The sequence below is a fragment of the Labeo rohita genome, chromosome 13 (genome assembly GCF_022985175.1).
Source record: "Labeo rohita strain BAU-BD-2019 chromosome 13, IGBB_LRoh.1.0, whole genome shotgun sequence".
NCBI lineage: Eukaryota > Metazoa > Chordata > Actinopteri > Cypriniformes > Cyprinidae > Labeo > Labeo rohita.
This window is the reverse complement of record NC_066881.1, coordinates 28,015,971-28,039,939: the sequence shown is the minus strand read 5'-3', so window position 1 is coordinate 28,039,939 and position 23,969 is coordinate 28,015,971. Positions and strand designations below refer to the sequence as shown.

The 23,969-nt window shown below is 34.7% G+C and overlaps 1 protein-coding gene across 1 annotated transcript in view; it reads left to right on the top strand.

Moving 5' to 3' along the window:
- Positions 1-23,969, top strand: part of loxl4 (lysyl oxidase-like 4) — a 33,857-nt gene that overhangs the window by 788 nt on the left and 9,100 nt on the right. Inside the window, exons 2-9 of the mRNA XM_051125827.1 lie at positions 729-1,044; positions 2,629-2,954; positions 4,620-4,834; positions 10,286-10,324; positions 10,425-10,638; positions 12,111-12,291; positions 19,892-20,046; positions 21,099-21,266. Coding sequence (XP_050981784.1) covers positions 750-1,044; positions 2,629-2,954; positions 4,620-4,834; positions 10,286-10,324; positions 10,425-10,638; positions 12,111-12,291; positions 19,892-20,046; positions 21,099-21,266 — 1,593 coding nt within the window. The 5' untranslated portion in view covers positions 729-749. The remainder of the gene's footprint in view (positions 1-728; positions 1,045-2,628; positions 2,955-4,619; positions 4,835-10,285; positions 10,325-10,424; positions 10,639-12,110; positions 12,292-19,891; positions 20,047-21,098; positions 21,267-23,969) is intronic.

Here is a 23,969-nt window from a genome sequence, read left to right as displayed (position 1 = left end):
TTCTATTAAGCTATTTTGTAAATTTCCTACCGTAAACATATTAAAACGTAATTTTTGATGAGTAATATGAATTGCTAAGAACTTCATTTGGACAAATTTAAAAGTGATTTTCTCAATATTTAGTTTTTTGTTTTTTTTTGCACCCTCAGATTCCAGATCATCAAACAGTTGTATCTCGACCAAAATAATTTCCTATCCTAACAAACCATGCATCAATGGACATCTTATTTATTTAGCTTGCAGTAATGTATAAATCTCAGTTTAATAAAAATGATCCTTATGACTGGTTTTGTGGTCCAGGGTCACAAATAGACAATTGCCTGTATACAAAATATTATATTATATTGATATTATGAATATTGTGTAATATTTGTTGCATTTTTTTCTTTTGATTTCAAAGTGAAATGTGACCTGGACCCTGTTAGACTTTAAAAAATGTATTTACCACTATCTTTATAACGTATATATTTAATGTTCTGCTCATTTAAATAAAAACAATGTCCTAAATATGTTCAGATAAAGACTCCAATCATATCAGTAGCTTAATAAAAGCTGTTTTATTTCACATGTAGTGGGTCACCTCATGGAGGCTGCCATTTTATGGTCACGTGACCAGCTGAATATCACTTAATTTATCTCTGTAACCCACTCAGTGCTACTTAAAAATGCTGTTAATTTCATTTCGAAGTTCGTTTAGTAACAATGACATGTTTTGTTTTGTATTTCAGAAGCCTCACCACTGTGCAGTCATGATTCGGGCCATCTCTCCCATTTGTGTTCTGCTTTTTGCACTTCTTTTTGCATGCACGGATGCACGTCCCGAATCGCAAGGCCGATCGAGGCGTGCTCCCGCTGCCAAAGTGCGACTGGCAGGTATCGGCCACAGAGAAAACGAGGGACGAGTTGAAGTCCTGCACGACGGGACGTGGGGCACCGTATGCGACGACGAAGTCGACATCAAACTCGCTAATGTGGTTTGCAGGGAACTGGGTTTCCAAAGTGGCATAACATGGGCTCACAGTGCCAAGTATGGAGAAGGAGAGGGTGAGTGAATTTACTCATTTACTCACCTTCATGTTGTTCCAAACCTGTACTGCTTACTTTGTTTGGAAGATGTTTAGCAGAATGTCCATGCTGCTCTTTTCCATATATGAAAGTGAATGGTAACCAAGGGCCATCAAGCTCCAAAAATTAATTGTTGGGTGATCTATCCGTTTAAGTATTTTAAACAGTTGCTGTCTGAATAGCTGAGGTTTATGAGTTTTAATCTCTGTTATTTTCGCATTTTACGGTGGATTACTTAAGCACAATTGTGTATGAAAGCTGTTTTAAATAGCTGTTTCTCACTAGTGCAAGTGCACAGAGCTACTGTTCTTTACATCGGCCAAGTGGCTCCCTGTAATTTCACTTTAAGGCAGCTATAAAGACAGCCACTAACCCAAAGCATGTATAACACTTAGTTGGCAAGACAACACTGTCATTAAAACTAAAACAAACCCTTCAGACAGCTTCACCAGAGCTCTTTTGTAATGCTTTTGATGGTGATGCTTCTGTCCCTTTTAAAAGTGTGTTGTGTACATGAAGTCTGCAGAATTCAGCTTTATACCTATGTATTATGTACCATTTCTTAAAAAATGTGCTATTATAACATTTATGGAACAATTGGTAATGGCTTGTTCCAGATTTGTATGACTTCTATAGAAAACAAAAGACATTTTAATACTAATTTGTTTTGTAAAATTCAGTTACAATGATTTGTGTTGCATTCCAAGTCTTCATAATAAACAGACTAAATGTAGGTTATTGTTAATTGAAAACCTTTTTCTTGAATGTTCAGAATAGTTCACCCAAAAACGAAAGTTTCCTGCATGTTTATTCTCCCTCAGGCCACCCAAGATGTAGATGAGTTTGTTTCTACATCAGTAAAGATTTGGAGAAATTTAGCATTGCATCACTTGCTCTCTAATGGGTCCTCTGTAGTGAATGGGTGCCATCAAAATGAGAGTCCAAACAGCTGATAAAAACATCACCGTGATCCACAAGTAATCCATATGACTCCAGTCCATCAGTTAATGTCTTGTGAAGTGAAAATGTTTGTAATAAACAAATCAGTCATTAAGACATTCCAACTTCAAAACCATTGCTTCCTCTATCCACAACATTGCTTTATCTAGTGAAAAAATGACTTATCTGAATCAGGAGAAAATATGCAAGCACCGTTTACAAGGAAAAACAGTTCTAAACAAATATGTCTGGTATTTTGGCCATAAGTGGCGATTTACAGTTAAAATGACTTAAAGGTAGCTTTGTTTCTTACTAACCCGCAGATTTTTACTTCACACGACTTTAATTGATGGACTGGAGTAATGTGGATTACTTGTGGATTATTGTAATGTTTTTATCAGCTGTTTGGACTCTCATTCTGACAGCACCCATTCACTCCAGAGGATCCATTGGTGTGAAAGTGATGTAATGCTAAATTTCTCCAAATCTGTTTCAATGAGCAAACAAATTCATCTACATCTTGGATGGAATTTTCTTATTTTTTGGTTGAACTATCCTTTTTAAGACACATAGCTGATGTTATTATTGTTCCACCGCTTTTGTAACCTGTAACATCTGTCATAGGCCCCATTTGGATGGATAATGTGAGGTGTGAAGGAACGGAGAAAACTCTGAAAGACTGCAAGTCGAACGGATGGGGTGTTCATGACTGCAAACATTCTGAGGATCTCGGGGTGGTCTGTAGTCCAGAGAGAAGGCTGGATCAAGTGCATCCTGGAGTCACCAGAAGAGGGCACACCATCGCTCTCAGACCAAACCCAATCACCTCAAACCGTTGGCAGGACATTTACTCCAATTCAAGGACACCTGCGCATCTCAGACAAGGCAACAGACATTCCCAGGACCATACCGGATGGGATCAGTTCTCCAGACAGCAGTTTCATAATCCGGTAAATAGAGATTGCAGTAGATCTGGAATGATTTTAATACATACCTAATACATCTGCGTTTTCTTGAAAACTTAATTTCAGTTGAAAATGTGACCCTGGACTACAAAACCAGTCATAAGTCACTTTGTAGTTGTAACCAAAAATACATTGTATGGGTCAAAATGATCGACTTTTCTTTTATGCCAAAAATCATTAGGATATTAAGTAAAGATCAAGTTCCATGATGATATTTTGTAAACTTCCTACCGTAAATATATCAAAACTTAATTTTTGATTAGTAATATGCATTGCTAAGAACTTTAACATCATTAAAGGTGATTTTCTCAATGTTTTGATTTTTTTGCACCCTCAGATTCCAGATTTTTTTAAAATATTGTCATATCCTAACAAACCATACATAAATTAAAAGTTTATTTATTCTGCTTATAAATCTTTACATTTAAAAAAATGGACCCTTATGACTGGTTTTGTGGTCCAGGTTCACAAATGTAAATAAATAATTTACTTATATTGTTCCAAACAGTTTCCAGTTCTGTGGAACACAAAATGATAATTTTAAAGAATGTCCTTTGAAAACACTTTTTTGACATTTTTGCTAGGGTTGGGAATCTTTTTGTACTCATGATTTGATTCAAATCGATTCTTGAGGTCACAATTTGATTAAAAATCATTTCACAATGTTTCAATTTTTAATCACAATTCACAATTTTTCTGAATTTTTTGTGCACACTGGACACTAAACCCACCAGTTTAATACAAAAACACACCAATCTATAGTATGGTTAGTCCTGACTCAAGAAATCAGTGTTTCCTATCAACTATTAACTTCCTAATAAATCTAAAATACTTTACACTTTTCATTAGGGATGTGTCCGAATGTGATCACACCTTGTTCAGGAAAAAAATAGGCTACATGAACTACGAAACCCCTAAATAAGTGATGGGAGGAAAATCATATTTCAATGCTTTCTCTCACAATTATATCATTGGGTAATTATACTGTATATACATTGCGGGCATCAGGGAGCCGTTATTAAAAAAACGCTGAATACACGTTTTACTTTCACTTTCGAGATTCGCAATCACAGGGAGCGAAAGTAGGCCTACTTACCACATATTTTACAAGATTAGATGTTTGTCAGTGGTGCTCAGGATCTGCAAATCATTCACCATCATCCTGTCAGTCATCTCTGCTTACTCTGTTTATGTGGTAAGTGAAATATAATTATGTAGGCTACTCTAATGTGACAGGCTACTGCTAGCTTGGCTAACCATGTCCCTTTAGCGTTGTTCGTTTTCCGTCTCTTTCCAAATACTTCCCATAACAACAAAAGATTGATAATTAATATAAATTTTTTTTTTAAACACTTGCCCTTGCTGAAAATGGGGCAGGATGTATTTGTTATTTCTCCTCCATTGCTGTTGCTGTTCTGTTCTGACCCGACAACATTATTATATTAACTAGAAAATCGATTTTTGAAATTTGTGAATCGATGCGAATTGCTAGAAGACGATTCGATTTTTTTCCCCCACCCCTAATTTTTTGCCATTTTAAACATGATACAGAGAACTGGAACAATGGCAGAATTTTCATTTTTGCTTGAACTATTCCCATTGCAGTCAGGGATGCTCATGAAAATTGTTGTGTTTCCAATCTTCCTCTAGTCTGCCAGTAGAGTGAGAATCGAAGAAGTCCGCCTCAAGCCAATCTTGATGGTTACAAAGAGGAGCGTTCTTGTTACGGAGGGTGTGGTGGAAGTAAAGCATGCTGGAAGATGGAGACAGGTGTGTGATAAAGGCTGGAGTCTGAACAGCAGCAGAGTTGTATGTGGGATGCTTGGCTTTCCTGACGCGGAGCTGCCCAATATGAACACCTACAAGTGAGTCCTGCGCTTCTAATGAAGAATACAACATGAGCACTGGCATGAGCCTCTGAGGTTTTGGAGAGAATTTGTATCATATTAAAACCCAACATTTTGCACTAATTCACTGTTATTGGCATGTTAGTTTTGTTTAATTTCACTGTGTTAGTACAGGGCCTCCCAGAGTTTTAACTAACAACATAAAATGCAGTCCAGACTGCAGCTGATTCTGGCCAAAAACTGCCCACTTGGACAGGAAATGACTGTCTGGCTGACATGTAGCAGAACTGTATCAGCCAGCTGCAGTTTTATTTTTACGTGCTATTTGTGTAAGGGAAAACCCGGGTAAAATTATGTTTAAATGCTACTGTTAATAAATATGTAAAAAATATAAAAATATATATATTTTCGAAAAACATGTTCAAATGTCTTACTAAAGTTCTATTTATTTAATAAAAAGTACAGTAAAAACAGCAGTATTCTAAAATATTATTACAATTTAAAATAGCTATTTTCCATTTTAATATTTTTGAAATGTAATTTATTACTGTGATGGCAAAGTTGAATTTTCAGCAGACATTTACTCTGGTCTGGTTTCATGATCGCTCTGAATCTTTTTTGAACTTTTCTTCTTTTTGTTTGGATTTGCTGTTTGTTGGACCACACAGGGTGTAGTGATAATCATATTCTACAGTATGTAGACAAAGTTCATGTCTAAGCACTGGAAGATGTTTGTCTCTGCATATAGTGGAAAGTGAAAGATTCACCAGCTCTTTTGGCTGGAATAGCACATCTGTTTTCCTTATCGTTGTTCCCCAGGTACCTTTCACAAACCTAAACACTTAACCAATGATTAAAAGATCTTTCAAACCTACTGATGCTATCTGGATCTCAGCGTTACTGAAACGAACAGTCTGTTCAGAGCGCTTCGGTCTAAGTGAGAAGTCTAATATCCCTGCTGATTGTTATTGGAAAGGGACATCAGTTTAAAGCCTTCAAAGTGTCTGTTGTTGGAGAAAGAGTTTCAGGTTGGTTTAATGATTTTATTGACATTGCCACCCTTGACTTTCTCCTGCCTGCTCACAGAATGTTTCTTTGAACAGTGTTCCCAACCGAGCGGTACTGTCACAGTGTTGTCTCACTTGGTCAGCTCTTTTAATTATGTAACGGGCAGTTTATTGTTGGGAGTTGCTGGACTTTGGCCATTATTATGCAGATTGTGTTCTGTGTTTTCAGAGCTCTGTCTTTGTAATGGGTTTATGCATAAAAGTGACAGTACTGTGAAAGCAAGTTTACTGGAGCTCGAAGCCTACAGATTCTTCTTGCAGTGTGGCTTAGACTGGACACAGGATATGTGTATTTAAAAATCTATTCTGGAGCATAAATACAGGATCAGAGATGACATGGTCTGGTCTTGCTCTTTTTTTAGAAATGTTCATTTCTTAGAGCAATTCTGTGCTTATGTTTGTCATCTTTACCTACCTGTCTACAATATCTGCCCATCTACGTACCTACAATTTCTTTTTATCTACCTACTTATTCACCTATCCACCTACCTATTTACTACCCATATGTAATAGTCACCTAGCTCCCTATTAGCTCCCTATCTACCATTATTTTTACCCACATATCTTCCTACCTAAATACTTATTCACCTACTGTACCCACTTACCTACCCAGAATCTGCCTATCTCCCTAGTTATTTTCTTCCCCTTATACCTACCTGCCCATCTAGGTAAATACTTATCTATCTACCTACACTGTAAAAAATAAAAAACACAATTTGTTGAGTCAGCTTAAAATAATTTGTTACTCTGCTGCCTTAAAAGTTCAGTCAACTAAAATAAGGATAGTCAACTTGAAATGTTAAGTTGTACTAAGTAACAACTTAGATATTTGTGTATGCTAAACAGATGGGTAAGTAACCCAGCTGCCTTAAAATTTTAAGTTGTCAACTCAAATATCTAAGTTGTCACTTAGTATAATTTAACATTTCAAGTTGAATAAACTTTTTTTGAGTTGATTAAACTTAAACATTTAAGGCAGCCAGGTTACAAATTATTTTAAGTTGACTCAACAAATTTTTTTTTTTTTTTTATCTTCCCACTTATCTACTTACCTACCCACCTACCTATCTTTTTGTTTCTACTTACTTAGCTACCTATCTTTTTACCATTATGCATTTACTTTACCTACCTAGCAACCTACCTTTTGTACCTTTGTACTTGCCTACCTTTTTTTCCTTCCTACCTACTTACACACTTACCTACTTACCTACCTACCTACCATTTACAATCCTACTTATCTACCTACCCACTTACTTAGTTAACTACCTGTCTACCCATTTTTACCTACTGGCCTACTGTTTTTTGTCTTCCTACCTACTTACTTACCTACCTACCATTTACAATTCTACTTATCTACCTACCCACTTACTTAGTTAACTACCTGTCTACACATTTACCTATGTGCCTACCTATTTAACCTTCTTACCTACTTACATGCCTACCTAAATTTTTGTGTACATATTTATATTTATCTGTCTACCTGCTAGTTAGTTTTACCTTCTACCTTGCTACCAAGCTGCTTATCTATATACAGTACCTACCTGTCTTTTTAATTACATATCTATTTACTTGCTTACCTGTCTATGTTTATTTCTACCTACCTACCTACTGATCTGTCTACTTGCTTATAAACTAATCGATCTATCTACAGTACCTGCCTGTCTGTAGCACATTTTTATTTCATGAACATGCAAAGTAGTGAAATCAACTCTGAGCAGATTCTCTTAGGTTAGTTAAGAATGTGCTTTGAAATTGGTTGCCTGATGGAATAGGTTTACATTGTTGCCTCATTTTTTACTTCTCTTATAGAAGGCCACTGTGGTTCAGCTACATTTTTTGAATAACCACACTCACAGCATAACTATTTAATTCTCATCGTCTGAATGGTCTTTGGCCATGCTGGCATGTTGACCCATGTGCTCATTATAAAAAAGCACCACCTTAATCTTATGGGTCTGCGGTCCCCAGCTTTTTTAGTCATAGGTTTGTGCTGGGGCGTTGTAAGTGTTGCAGAACAATATGTCCATATAAATACGCTTGAGCGAGTTTCACTTTTGTGCACTTAAAAAAAGAAGATAAGACCGTTGACAGGTTAATGTTATCTTTTTTTAGGCTTAGTGCCCTTTTCCTTGAGAATCCTAATCTTGAGGTCACAGGAACACCTAAGCGAGCTTTTGTTTATGCATGACTCAAAGACATGCCACAAAACAGCAGCTCAAAGATGCTGTTTGAACTTAAATTAAAGCTTATAAAGCTAGCTGCGGTTTTTGTGGCTTACATCCTAGGGAATCTCCATTTGGCTCCTTCTCGTCTATGAGCATGCCCAGTACCTGACCTCACCATGTCGTACGTGCATTTTGTTAAGTCTCGACTGAGCAGCAGATTTGGCACTAGCGATCCCTCACGCACCCACTTAGCGTCTCAAAGATCACGAGCCGCCCCGCCCTGACACTGCCTCTTCTGGATCCTCCGCTGAAGATGCTATAATTAAATGTTGGGCCACTCAGAAGATTTCCACGTTTCTGGCGAGCAAGGGAATGGTAGATTACAATTATAGCTGCGCCCTTTGGCTGCTGTGTCAGCAGGACACACTCTGTCTGTGTCACCGAGGAAAATGAAAGACCACAATTAAGACTGAGATGAACATCTAAAGAAAAATGAAATTTTAACAAGTCTGATTCTGTCCTTTCACTCCAAACCACTGTCTAGTCAGTCTGTGTACAGAGAGATAAATCACCTTATCTCTTTTTAGAGTTTGCACTGTGATATTTGGCTCAGTGTCATTTAATGCCAGGCTTTAAAATGTCTATTTTCAGTCTATTGAGTATCATCTTCTGGGGTCAAACACTATAATCAGCAAAATATGATCAAATTTAGGGTGCTGGCATACAGAGATGTGATGTGAGAGATTTTACATCATTTTCGAGATTTGTATAACATCCCATATATTGTACAGGATGGGACATAAAAATGCATGAAACCCTTTCATAAAAAACTTGCATCCTCAGAGTCTGTATTGTGTAATGACTACAAAGCTTTTTCAAAGGTATATTTAAGATTTATGCACACTATATCACAGATCAGAGTGCCCTAATGCTTAATAAATGCTTTAACAGCATGTTTTGTAAGACGTAGTGAGAGAGGAAGATTTGTGTATGTGCATAGACTAATGCTTAAAACAGTGGCATGATTGTTGTCTCCAAACAGACCAGCCCTCTCTATCATTAAGTTTTCTTGGTTCAGCAGTAAACTAAGGGTGGAACTCTTGGACTAATTACATGAGCAGGTGGGTATTTCAGTGCAACTTTAAGAACAAATGAAAAAACAGACTGTTATTGTCTAAAGAATCTCTTCACGTTCAGAGCGGCATGTTTGATATATAAAAAAGTTGCTTGATATATAAAATGAGAATAAAAATAAACTTAAATTATATGCATTTAATATGTTTATTCATTAACTTTATTTACAGCATGACAGCTGTAAATGATCATTTCTAGGCTTTGTAGGTTTTCTAACTTTAGACTTACTATAATGTTACTGTGCTACAAAGTGTCATATGGTAGAAATATCCAGAGTATTTTATGAGGTCATTAAACTGGAGATTCCACACAGCGTTTGAATTTGGTTTCTTTTCTGTTGGCTGATATTCTCATTTGAAATTTGCTCGCTAAGACAGGTCCATCAAGAGAATGAATGTATTAAATTTGCATTTAATTTTCCTATTTGGAAAGTCTATATAAGTAGACATTTGATACACTGTTTGGAAAGTGCAGTCTAAAAAACAAAATCAGTAGACTCCGCAAAATCAGTAGTCTGTTAAATATAAATTCAGTGGGTTACCAGGCTAAATCCTCCATAACTACCACATTCAGCTGGACAGACGGTGATGATGACAGTGATGATATCATGTGTCACTGTGATGACAAGTGCATTATAAGCAGGTATTCTTGGGTGGATCTCTCTCCCTTTTTGTCTTTCTCTCTGTCATTCTGAGTATGTCTCGGTTTGTTTTTTGGGAAGTCTTGCTGTGCCCATTCCGGGATACCAAAATGCCAGCGGAAATATCTGTTTATAGAATGTACATATTTGAAAGCCAGTTTAGTGGTAGATTAAGTTAAAACATATGCGTATGTTCTTTGATGTCTTAGTCTGTGGGCCATACATTTTTATTATAATAAACCAGCTATGTAAATGGATAAAACTTTAGTTTGGAGTGCTGACTGGTGCATTATCTTGAGTAAAGACACAAATGGTAATGAAGATCTGGAACAGTGAGTTTTTATTGTAACTGCCTGCTAATGACAAAACCTCATGTGGCCTATGGCTTGCTGTACATTTATATTGTTTTATTACTTCTTTCCCAGCTTTATTCAACTTTATTTAACTTTTTTTGTGTTAACAGAAAAATATGGGACAGAAAAGTCAAGGATTCAACAACCACGTGAGTTGACTATCTGTGGCAATTATCTACATGCAGAGCATCACAGCATCTTAATTTAACTCAATGTACTACTGGTTTTGTGACTTATGTTGTTTCCTAGATTAAGTCAGATGACCAGAAAGAAGGGATTCTGGGTTGAGAAAGTACATTGTCTGGGCACAGAGCCCAGTCTGGCAGAGTGCCACGCCCAGCTGTCAATCCCTCGAAGCCCCACCCCTTGTAAAAACGGTCGCCATGCAGTAGCCCGCTGTGTCCCAGGACCGCAGTTCGCTCGTATGTCCTCTGGCAGACCCCAGGCACCTCATCCTGCAGTGGTAATCCTGAAAACATTTTGGTTATTCGGTTAACAACTGGCTATTTTATTGACCAGCAAATATTAAATATTTATAGTTTTTAATGAAAAAAAATAAAATTTTTAAATGTTCGTATTTGATCAGAATGACTAATTTGTCCCCAATCATCATAATTACGTTTTAATAGGTTGTACCAAGTAAACCACTTTAAATAAAAAAACTAAAATAAGTTACAAAAAAAAAAAAAAAAAAAAGAATCACTAAATACCCCCTCAAATAATTACTATAATCAAATTTGACCCTCATTATGCTGTTATTGAAATCAAAATATCATACTTTTAAAAAAGCTTTAAAGAAAAATGTGGTCTCACTTTATATTAGGTGGCCTTCACTACTATGTACTTACATTTAAATTAATAATTTGGTACAATGCACTTATTCTGTACATACATGTTTTTACATTGTACTTATGTTTTTAAAAATACCTGTATGTAATTACATCTGTAATTAATTTCTGTAATTACATTTATAATTACACCTTAACCCACCCTTAAACCTACCCGTATCACCAAACCTATCCCTAACCTAACTTGTATCCCACCTCAGTTGCAGCAAAAGTGTTTTATAATACAATATGAAAACAATAAGCACACTGTACTTATTTTGTGATGTAAGTACATAGTAGTTAAGGCTACTTTATATAAAGTGCCACCCAACAGTGTTCTTGACATAAAACATAGGTGTACAAAATGTAAATAATATGGTGAGGTGTAATGATTTGTACCTTTTTTCACTGATCTTCAACTCTGTTAAAACCTGATGTTTTGAATTTAGTAGAACTGGCATATACACCATTGTTCAAAAGTTTGGAGTCAGATGTTTTTTTTGTTCCGAAATAAATTAATACTAATATTCAGTAAAAATGCATTAATTTTACAGTAAAGACTTTTACATTGTTACACGGTTTCCACAAAGTTCAGCATTGATAATGATTAGAAATGTTTAATTAGCACCAGATCAGCATATTAGAATGATTTCTGAATGATTGTGTAACACAAATTATTTTAAATTTTATTAATACTTCATAATATTTAGTTTTTTCCTGTATTTGTGAACAAATAGTTTGCATGGGTTACATTTCAGTCAGACTTTTTTTTAACAGGAGACACTTAAATTGAGTGATGCTACCAGGAAGTTTTTAATTTCATGTATAGGAAACTGTTAGGGGGTTTTAATAACATAGTGCTTTAAAGTTAGGTTTAGTACTTTCCAAAGCTATAATCACATATTTAAGGTTGGTGCTAATATTACGTTAGAATTAGTCTATGAAAAACCCACATTTGTCGACCACTAATCTGAAGATTAGGAAGGTATGTACCCCACTGGTGCTCCCCAAATGTCTGTTGTGGTTAAAATCTTGGTACTTTGAGCCTGAGATGGAAAAATGTGATTTATTTTAAGTAACCATATCAATCTTTTTTCCCTTCTAATAGCTGTCAGTGCGTCTGAAGGCGGGACCACGTCTGGGAGAAGGAAGAGTCGAGGTTCTGCGTGAGGGAAAATGGGGAACTGTGGTTGACCACCGTTGGGACCGGATCTCAGCCAGCGTGGTGTGCAGAGAGCTGGGCTTCGGCACTGCCAAAGAGGCTCTTACCGGAGCTTACATGGGTCAAGGTAAGAATTAGTTAAAAAGGAATAATTCACACAGAAATAAAGTTACCCCATGATTTACTCACTCTCAAGCCATCTTAGATGTAAATGACTTTCTTCTTTCAGATGAATATAATCAGAGTTATATTAATAAATGTCCTGGGTCTTCGAAGATTTATAATGGCAGTGAATGGCTGTTGAGATTTTGAAATGGCAGTGAATGGCTGTTGAGATTTTGAAGATCAAGAAAGTGCATCCATCCACCATAAAAAGTGCTCCACACAGCTCTGGAGAGTTAATAAAGGCCTTCTGAAGTGAACTGATATGTTTGTGTGAGAAAAATATCCATATTTAAAACTATAAACCATAATCTCTAGCTTTTTTCAAACAACAGAGATATTAATCAAATGAAATCAGTATTAACAAAATTAATTTGTACTACAGAGGACACAAAAGTGGCTTGTAGGTGTATTTTCATGTTTAATGAGGCTCAGAGGTGGAATGAGTGCAATCAAATTCACAAATTCATGTTGAGATTAATGTTTTAAATAAAAAAGTTTGAATATAAAAATATTAAGTGATTTAAATAACTGAAAAGATACTTTAAAAATGAAACTAAAACTGCCAGTAGGTGGCGGCAAGTCACTGATTTAATTATTGAATCATTCATTCATTTGATTCGTTCGAACTGCGAATTCATTCAGGAATAAAGTGACTGTCTTTATGAATAGGTAACTGAATCATTGACTCACTAGATTCATTTAAAAACGCACGTTCTTTCATAAACGCAGAGATGCGCAGAGGCTCAGTTGTGACTTGTTTCAAACTATTTTTGATGACAAAATAGAGCAAAGTCAGGCAATAGTGTTTTAGTCAGATAATGTAAGTCACTTAATATTACCTTCTTGTTTATTTAACATTGTTTAACTCATTTACCAACTTAAAAATCATTAAAGCTGTCACTCATCTTAGTTCATTGCAATCTCACAAAGTTCCATTATAATCAATGAAGCTCCCTACACTGCACAATGAATCTTTTATTTACACTCTCTCTACACTTTATGAAAGAATTTGTGAGATATGTCTGTGATACATTTCTCAACGTTGCAAAAAAAAAAATGCATTTTATTGGACTTCAAAATCTCAGCTGCCATTATATAGCTTGGAAGAGCCAGGACATTTTTAAATATAAATACCTATTATATACCTATTTATATTTTTAAATATAAATACCTATTGTATTTGTCTGAAAGAAGAAAGTCATATACATCTAGGATGGCTTGAGGGTGAGTAAATCATGGGGTAATTTTCATTTTTGGGTGAACTATCCTTTTAAGCTTGAAGGATCCCAGTTGGATCAACATGTGGGCGAGTAAAAGATAGAATTTTCATTTTTTGATGACCTGTTTTTATAATCTGCTCTGTGTCAGAATGGTGTTTATGGGTGATTCATAACTACGAATGTGATTATGATCATGCTGAGTTTGCCACATGATTCCACAGTCTGAGTCTGAACTTAATTTGTAAGCTCAGCTTATCTGTGGGATACGCCTGTCTGCTCTTGAGTATGAAAGCTTTTAGAGATAATGTTTTATATTATGCGATATCACATTCTCCAGGTGCAAAACATGAATTCCATGTCAGGGATGATGCTTTAAAGCGAAGAACTTTCCCTGAACTTTCTGTGGGCTCAGATCCACACTGCATGTGAGTTTACTTTGGCTGAGTGAGACACCGCTGTATTCCAAGCGGCATCAGTCCACTCTGACAAGATGATTTTGGATAATTGCTCTGCCAAAGAGAAGCAATGACAGTGGCTATGTATTGAAGACTACCCAATGTCGCTCTGAAGAAAAACACAGCTGCAATACTGTGTAGTTTTGATTTAAAGAAAGGATGTGAAAAGAGTTTTGATTTCATAACTGATGTTTTATCAGGTGCCACCTTTCAAAGAATTTAAAGTGTGAAATGTTGATTTATGGATAATGATGATTTTATGGGTATGTTATTTTGAAATATAAGATGTACTGCACCGGTAGTGACACATATGATAGTCCAGACACTTGAAATGAACCTACGTAAGGTTGAGTCTTTCATCTTCTGAAAATAGTCCAGTCAAGGTCTCAGTTTAACTTGGCAAGTGCCAAATACTGTAAGTACAAACAGTCTTTGATGTGTTACTTGCCTGTTGACTGATAATTTTAGTACCTGTTAGTTTGAACAACTTTTAAGTTTATTTCTTGGAGTAACCAAGCCAATACACACTACTATTCAAAAGATTAAAATGAAAAGTAAAACTTTTATTCAGCAGGGATGCATTAAATTGATCAAAAGTGAAACATACATTTGTACAACAATTGACAGATAATGTACTCACCCCCTTGTCATCCAAGATGTTCATGTCTTTTTCTTCAGTCGTACAGAAATTATGTTTTTTGAAGAAAACACTTCAGGATTTTTCTCCATATAATAGACTGATATGGTGCCCCGAGTTTGAACTTCCAAAATGCAGTTTAAATGCGGCTTCAAACGATCCCAAATGCGGTTGTAAACGATCCCAGCCGAGGAAGAAGGGTCTTATCTAGCAAAATGATCAGTTATTTTCATAAAAATAATACAATTTATATACTTTTTAATGTCAAGCGCTAGTCTTGTCTTGCTCTTCCTGAACTCTGTGTATTCTGGCTCAAGGCAGTTAGGGTTTGTCGAAAAACTCAGATCGTATTTTCTCCCTCAACTTCAAAATCGTTCTATATCGCTGTTTTACCTTTTTTGTTAAGGGTGTTTGATCTTCTTTGCATGTTCACTTTGCAAAGACTGGGTCGGTACTTCTGCAGCGATGTAGGATCATTTTGAAATGATTTTTGAAGTTGAAAGAGAAAATACGATGGGAGTTTCTTTATGACTGAAGAAAGAAATACATGAACATCTTGGATGACAAGGGGGTAAGTACGTTATCTGTAAATTGTTGTTCTGGAAGTGAACTTCTCCTTTAAGCAGCATAACTGCTTTCAATACTGATAATAATAAGAAATGTTTCTTGAGCAGCAAATCAGCATATTAGAATGATTTCTGAAGGATCATGTGACACTGAAGACTGGAGTAATGATGCTGAAAATTCAGCTTTGTCACTGCAGAAATTATGTTTTAAAACAGTTCTTTTAAACTGTAAAAATATTTCACATTTTTACTCTTTTTACTGTTTTTGGTCAAATAAATGCAGCCTTGGTGAGCATATAAGACTACTTTAAGAAACATAAAAAATATTACAGACCCCAATTTTTTGAATATGCAAAAGACTAACAAATTATAATCAAAATCACGAAGGGTCTTTACGCTTTTTCCGACTAGATCATTTTGTATATAAGGTAGATCATTTGAGTGCTGGATAATTGTAACTGAGACAAAAATATACATTTTAAATAAAACAAACAATAGTGATTAAGAAATATTTCTGGTTGGAACAAATTTTCCATTCAACCAACATTGGCAAGTGTGATGGAAAACTGTTTTATGAAGTGACTCCACTTGCTGATTTTTGAATTTGGATGTAGAAGTAACAGGAATAGAGATCAAAGCTTATGATTTCTGCACGTTCATAGCGTTGAGGTCTTTAGACATATTTATTGTCGTGTATAATTTTCCTAGCGCAGCCGAGGCCACAAAAACATATAGTAAGTGAAGAGAGACACAAATTAGTGTTTCAATGACAGAACAGAGCTGGACTGTTTGGGACAGGCGGTAAAAATAGGAAATCTGTTGAGATGGGCTAAACGTACCAGACTGTGGTTACCACATTTAGAAATGATCCTGAATAATGGTGTTGGTACAGTGTTCATTGCAGTGACTGATTTTCCAGACATTTAATATAACATAAAAATATAATTCATTTGAAAGTGTAAAATCTGGTATTTACTCAACCTCATGTCCTTCCAAACCTTTCTTCCTTTCTTCTGTGGAACATAAAGGAAGATATTTTGATAAAAGTTGGGGTCCAAATATCTTATTTTATGTTCCACAAAAAATTCTGAGAAATTCTGTCATTATTTTCTCTTAATTATGGGTGAACTATCCTTGTATTGCACTTAGTAGTGTAAAAAAGCTTAAAGATGCTTGCCATGGTGGCTGTTTTGTGGAGCAGACTGTTCAAAAATGGTTTTATCCAGTTTGATCGTGAAGTTAGCATGAACTCTGTTTAAGGCCAATGCAGCGTAAAGCAAGATATTCAGCCCGACCTCCCAGTAAGATGAAAGTAAACCTATCTTTCCTGAAGTAGATGGCTTCATGTCTTGAGATTTGTTTGATTGCTGCATCAGCCGGTTTTACTTCAGTTAGACACTATAGGAAAGGAATTTCATGTCACATTCAAACCTCAAACGCGCATAAGCTTATATATATTTGCATGCAGCACACACTGAGTTTTTCCTCTGGCTTTGAACTGATGCTGACATTACATTTGGCTGAGAGAAATATTTCTTATATAGCCATTTAATCTGCTCCTAAAATAGGGATTATAGTCATTCCATGAAAGGAAAACACCATTAATGTGGAATATATATGTTGTTTTATTTTAGGGAAAAGAAAATGTCTATTTTCCGTAAACCACACTCTAGTGAAACTGTTCAGTCGCTCACAGAACCACTCCCTTTCCATCAGCCACTTCTGGACTACTATTTTTTTTTCTATTATTTACTTGCCTTTTTTGTGCATACACTGTTTTATGTTTTTACTGAGATTTAGTTTTAGTTTTTTTTTTTTTAATAAATTAATATGAATACTTTTTTCAGGATGCATTTAGGATTATTTAAGTGACAAATAAAAACATTTATAATGCTAAAAACATGTACATTTCTTTCTTTACAGAATCCTGAAACAAAATGTTAGTTTCCACAAAAAATAAGAAGTTATTATTTTCAACATTGATAGTAATAAGAAAGGTTTCTTGAGCAACAAATCAAATGATTTTCTGAAGGATCATGTGACTCTGAAGACGGAAGGGAGAAAAATACATTTTAACATATATTAAAATAGACAACAGTTATTTTATTTACAGTTACAATTGGTATTTTAAATTGCTGTTGTAGTTTTTATCGTATTTTAATCAAAAGTAGCCTTAGTGAGCGTAAATTTATATTTTGTGTAGTACACACAATGAGGAAATGTTATGATTGAGTCATTTAAGTAAATATCATGATGTCCATAATGTCAACTAATTAAGTATGAACAATATTTAGAAATCTCTTTATTTTTATAGTCATTCCATGTTTTTCAAAGACTTTTAGCTTTTATGTTCGGTCCCTAATCTTTGATTACATTCTTGATTATATGTAATATTCTCTGTGGGATCATTGTCATATTAACCCTGAGGGTTTTAGCCAATCTCTAACAATTTGCTTCCCAGAAGTGAGGTCAAATAAGGTGCACTGTTTGCTTTTGAGGCATTTCATTTTTGTTTTCAAAACTAAACAGTTGGTCAGTTGGCAGAAATAGGACTTTTTGAACTTAGCCGAGCGCAGAGCAGTAGCGCATAATCACTGTTTTTTCCACAGCAGTTCATGCAGCTTTCTACTTCATTTACTTAGAATTTCCCCAGCATGTATTTCTGCGATGGAGAAAAACTATATAATTACTCTTTCACTAATGCTGCTGTGGGTATTTGCTGTGCAGACGATTATTTATGCTGTGTAGTCACATCTGTGTGAGATCCATATCTGAAATTTTAACATAATGCTCACGTTAGGATCTGATTTAGCAGTCAGCTTGGGCTGAAACGACCAATGTTTTCACGTCAGAGGAAACATGGGAAATGAACTGCAACATCTGATATGCAGTCAAGAATGTGATGATAATGATTTTACATAATAAACACACACCTCTGAATCTGATCAGACTCATGTGTGGCCTTCTGGTGTATAATGAGGAATTCTGCTTTAGGAATACACTCCCATAAAAAAAGTTACAAAGCATTCACTGGGGCGGTACCTTGGTATACCTTGGTATACAAAAGCTAAAAGGTACATCTTTGTACCATGTTTACCCCAAATAGTATATTTCAGTATTTAAAAGTATTTTAAAAGTACATATTAGCAGTGGTGAGTAGTAGGCGATTACATGTAATCCGGATTACATAATCATATTCCAAAAATTAAATATTATTAATTGGATTATAATACATTTTAATATGCTCCGAATCAGATTGCAGTTACTTTTTTCTAATGTTTAATACACTTCATGATGTTGATAACAAAGAATGGAATATATTTAAGGTCAAAAGTAATCTAAAAGTAATCCAAAAGTAGTCAGAATACATTACTTAATGTGTAATCCAATAGATTACAATTCGAATGCTAATTTCCGTCATGTAATTTGTAATCAGTAATGGACTTCAATTTGTAAGTAATTTAAATCTTTAAATTACATTTTTAAATTTTCATTTCTTAAATTTCACTGCTTTTATGTGTTTGCAAGGTCTTTCAGCACACCCCATCTTAATATAATGTTTAATACACTTCAAGATAACAAAGAATGGAATATATTTAAGGTCAAAAGTAATCTAAAAGTAATCCAAAAGTAGTCTGAATACATTGCCTAATATGTGTAATCCAATAGATTGTTTCAAATTATAATTTCCGTCATGTAATTTGTAATCAATAATGGACTACAATTTGTAATTTCCTATTTAAATGTAATTTTTTTTTTTTTTTTTTTTTAATTTTATGCATTTGTAAAGTCTTACAACTTTTCATCAACTCACAAACCCCCTGAAATTCTTTCATGAACCCCAGTTTGAGAAACCCTGGCCAGGGTTGCCAGGTTTTCACAACAAAACCAGCCCAACTGCATTTTGGAGGGGGTCCCCTGGTAAATAAAATCGCATTCCGAGGGTTAAAATACATGGTGTTTGGCCTGGTAAAATTCGCATTCCAGCGACTGAATATCACATTATTGGTGGTGGCTTGAAAAACAACCCACGGCAACAGTGTTAAAATAGCCCAAATAGCCCAAAAGTAAATTAAAAGTAATCCAAAAGTAGTCTGATTACATTGTCTAATATGTGTAATCCAAGAGATTACATTTGAAATGATAATTTCTGTCATGTAATTTGTAATCAGTACTGGAATACAATTTGTAAGTAATTTAGTTTAATTAAATTTAGTTTTAAAATGTCTAAATTTTACTGCTTTTATGCATTTGTAAAGTATTCCAACTACATTACCTAATATGCACAATTATATGTGTAATCCAATAAATTATGTTTCAAATTATAATTTCCATTTGTAATTAGTAATCAGTAACAGACTACAATTTGTAACTAATCTAGTAGTCCCTGAAGTGTACATATTAGTACTTTTTAGAAGCTGCCGCCACAGCAACAGAGGTATGGAGTGAAAACACACAGATCTTCTATAGATTTACCTCAGTAAAGAACAATATTTAGTCTGCGAAAATGGCAGACAGCATTTTTTTAGGCAATGTTTAGAAAAGGGTCGGTTAGAAAGTATTTAGTGTTCTCTGTGGCTGAAAGTACTCAAACAGGCTGAGTGTTTGTTATTTTGTTTTATATTTGAGACTTTTAACTTGTGAAGCGCCACTGACATTTACTGTTTGTTTGTTTGCTCTACAGGGACGGGGCCCATCCACATGAACTCAGTGCAGTGCACTGGCACAGAGCGCTCCATTTTGGATTGTTACTTCCAGGAAGTTCAACCCTGGACATTCAAACACACCCAGGATGCTTCTGTCAAATGTTATGTTCCTAAGACTGGCCTGGAGAGCACGGTGAGCAAAACTTTTACAGGATACTCTGATGTGATTCTACATGCTATGAAAAATACGTCATGCTACTACACAGCCTCCAAAGATACTTGGATGTTTAAGACTTTGGATTATATAATGCATTATATTCAGTTTATTTAGAATTAATATACACAATTAAAATGTTTTTGTATTATATAGCATTTGTGTTTTGTTAAATATATATTGACTAAATATGTAAAAATGCATTATAGAGTAATTATTTAAAAAATACACAATGGCATTTATTTTAAATACCAATACAGATTATATGATGCCTTTTGACATTTGACACAAAATAAATTTACAGACTTTAAAATGTATTTGCATTGTATAATGCATTATGTAGCCATTATTATATTTTATATATTATATTAAAATTGAAATATACACAATAAAATGCTTTACATTAAATAAGTTTGTTTAATTTATTACAGACTTTAAATATCTTTGCATTATACAGTGATTTATATGGCAATTATTCATTTTTGCATTAAATTACATTCATTTTAAATAAATACCCAAACTTAAATTATTTAAAATAACTTATATTTTATATTTAAAAATTTACACTTAATGTCTTTGTATAATATAATGCATGATATGTCATTTATTTAAAATAAATGTATTGACTTAAAATGCATTTGCATTCTATAATGTATTTTATGTCAGGGGCATTGTACAGTGGTAAGGCATTTTAACATTATTTGCACTGTATAATGTATTATTCATTCCTGTAACTCAAACGGTAGAACATGGCGCTAGCAACGCCAAGGTCATGGGCTCAATTCCCAGAGAATGCATGAACTGATAAAATGTATACCTTGATCCACTAAACCTCCTTTTTAAAGTAGTTTGTTAAACTTAATGACAAAGTTAGTTCTGAGAAAAGCTCTAGCATCATTCGTTTACAGACTATCCAATGCCGTGACATTTCGACATTTTTAAATGTGACTTAAGTGTCCAAAAGTATTCAAATACTTCTTGAGGCCACTGTATGTGTAGTTTTGATGTCTGTGAGCATGTTTGCGCTTCAGGTGCGGTTGGCGGGTGGCAGGGACCCGGCTGAAGGTCGTGTGGAGGTGCTCATGGAGGTGGGGGGCAGAAAGCGCTGGGGGACGATTTGCAGTGAGAACTGGGGCATAAATGAAGCCATGGTGGTATGCAGGCAGCTGGGCTATGGTTTCGCCGCACGTGCCCATCAGGTGAGACTGCTGAAGAATGTTGTGTTTTCCAGTAATATTGCTCTGAATATGTTTTTTGTCTTGTTTGCTTTGGTTGCCTCAGTCTGTGTGCCTTTGAGAGCTTCCTGTGCATGTTTAGGGGGCAGGATATTTCTGGGCAACATTAGTGTTATACAGTAGTTGTTTTGTGGAGGTGAAGAGGTGGGACAGGTTAACGGTAAACTGTGTATTTTCAGACAGAATGGCAGGTACATTTGCTATGCGTCCCGCACGTACATGAAGTGCTTTGAGAAAAATGAGAACAGGAATCAAGACAATTAGACTGATGATACACAGGGCAACTTTTTGAGCAATGTTGCTGGGAAATGTTGCCATCAATAGGCAACGAGGTGTGACACAGGGCCCACAACCAATCTAAAGTAAGTCTAAAGTATCCAGATAAAAAATTTGTTGTTCATTCTCAATGGAAAAAAGTGCCAAAGTAACATTGCTCGGCCACATTTCCAAGCAACACTGCTAAAGTTGCCCTGTGTATCATCAGCCTTACTCTATTAGGGCAAACTGTCTCTCTACCACATGTGCAGTACTGTACTGCTTATGAAGTAAATCTCATAAAGAAATAATAAATTATAGTTTTCATAGACAAAATAAAAACTATTTTGAGAATTTAATTTTATTCCAATTTTCATTAAACTTAATGTGGAAAATGTAATGTTTAATGTTTTGCATAAAAAAAGAATGAAAATTTCTCTTTCTCTCGCTGTGTTTTTTTTTTTTATCTGCATTTAATGTAAATTCTGTATAATTTAAATATTATTGTTTTTCACATTTTGATAATAAAACTAAAAATTTTTCCCCAATATGTGATGAGAATTGAAAAAAAAAAGTAGTACTTTATTGTCATAAAAATAGTGTTACAATGCCCCCCAAAAAATCTGGTTATATTTAGTCTGGCTTATTTATAAGCTCTGGACCTGTGAATTAGATTATTTATAACATATGAAACTAGAGGGATAATTAAGGATTTAATGTTAACTACCCTGTTCATAAAATCTGTACATGCCGTAGCATCTTATATGCATAAAATAAAATAAAATAAAATAAAATAAAATACAATAAATAAATAAATAATGCTTTTCATTAAGAAAAAAAGTCTGTTTATTTTCATTACAACCAAAGAAATTATTTAAAAAAATTACCCTTAGATTTACTTACTTTCAATTCATCCTAGGTGTATATGACTTTCTTTTTTTATTTTTAAAAATGTCCTGGCTCTTCCAGGCTTTATAATGGAAGTGAATGGCTGTTGAGATTTTGAAGCCCAATAAAGTGCATCCATCTATCATAAAAAGTACTCCACATGGCTCCGGGGTGTTAATAATGGCCTTCTGATATTATTTGATGCGATAGGGAAGAAAAATCTCCATATTTAACTTTATAAACCTGAAAATGTTGTATCCGCGTTCACGGGTGAGAGGCGTTTCAGCGGATGGATGGATGCACTTTATTGGGCTTCAAAATCCCCCATTCACTACCATTTGAACAAATACAGCTGAAGTCAAAAGTAGAATCTGCAAAATGTTAATTATTTTACCAAAATAAGAGAGATGATACAAAATTCATGTTATTTTTTATTTAGTACTGACTGAAGATATTTCACATAAAATACGTTTACATATAGTCCACAAGAGAAAATAATAGTTACATTTATAAAAATAACACCATTCCAAAAGTTTACACACACTTGATTCTTAATACTGTGTTGTTACCTGAATGATCCACAGCTGTTTTTTTGTTCATGAGTCCCTTGCTTGTCCTGAACAGTTAAACTACCTGCTGTTCTTCAGAAAAATCCTTCAGGTCCCACAAATTCTTTGGTTTTTCAGCATTTTTGTGTATTTGAACCCTTTCCAATAATTACTGTATGATTTTGAGATCCATCTTTTCACTCAAATGCAACTATTACAGTAGGTTCAAACACTCACTGATGCTCCAGAAGGAAACACAATGCATTAAGAGCCGGGGGTGAAAACTTTTGAACAGAATGAAGATGTGTAAATTTTTCTTATTTTGCCTAAATATCATATTTTTTTCATTTAGTACTGACCTTCAGAAGCTACAGACGATACTTACATGTTTCCCAGAAGCCAAAAAAAGTTAAATTTACCCTGATTTAAATTGAAAAAGTTTTCACCCCCCAGCTCTTAATGCATCGTGTTTCCTTCTGAAGCATCAGAGAGCGTCATACATTCATTGTTGGAAAGGGTTCAAATACACAAAAATGCTGAAAAACCAACAAATTTGTGGGACCTGAAGGATTTTTCAGCAGGCAGTTTAACTGTTCAGGACAAACAAGGGACTCATGAACAACCATCACTAATATAATCAATATGATCCACTAAAAATGTGGATCATTCAGGTAACAACACAGTATTAAGAATTTTTATCAATTCAGCTATTATTTTCTCTTGTGGACTATATGTAAACGTCTTTTATGTGAAATATCTTATACAGGTTAGTACCAAATCAAAAACAACATGCATTTTGTATGATTCCTCTTATTTTGGTAAAATAATTAACATTTTGCAGATTCTGCAAGATGTATGTAAACCTTTGACTTCAACTGTATATATGTATTATATTATTAAATACATATTCAGTTCAAATTCAATACAGATTTTAGCGTTGATGTACCACTAGAAACTAGAGGGCCAGTAAACTCTT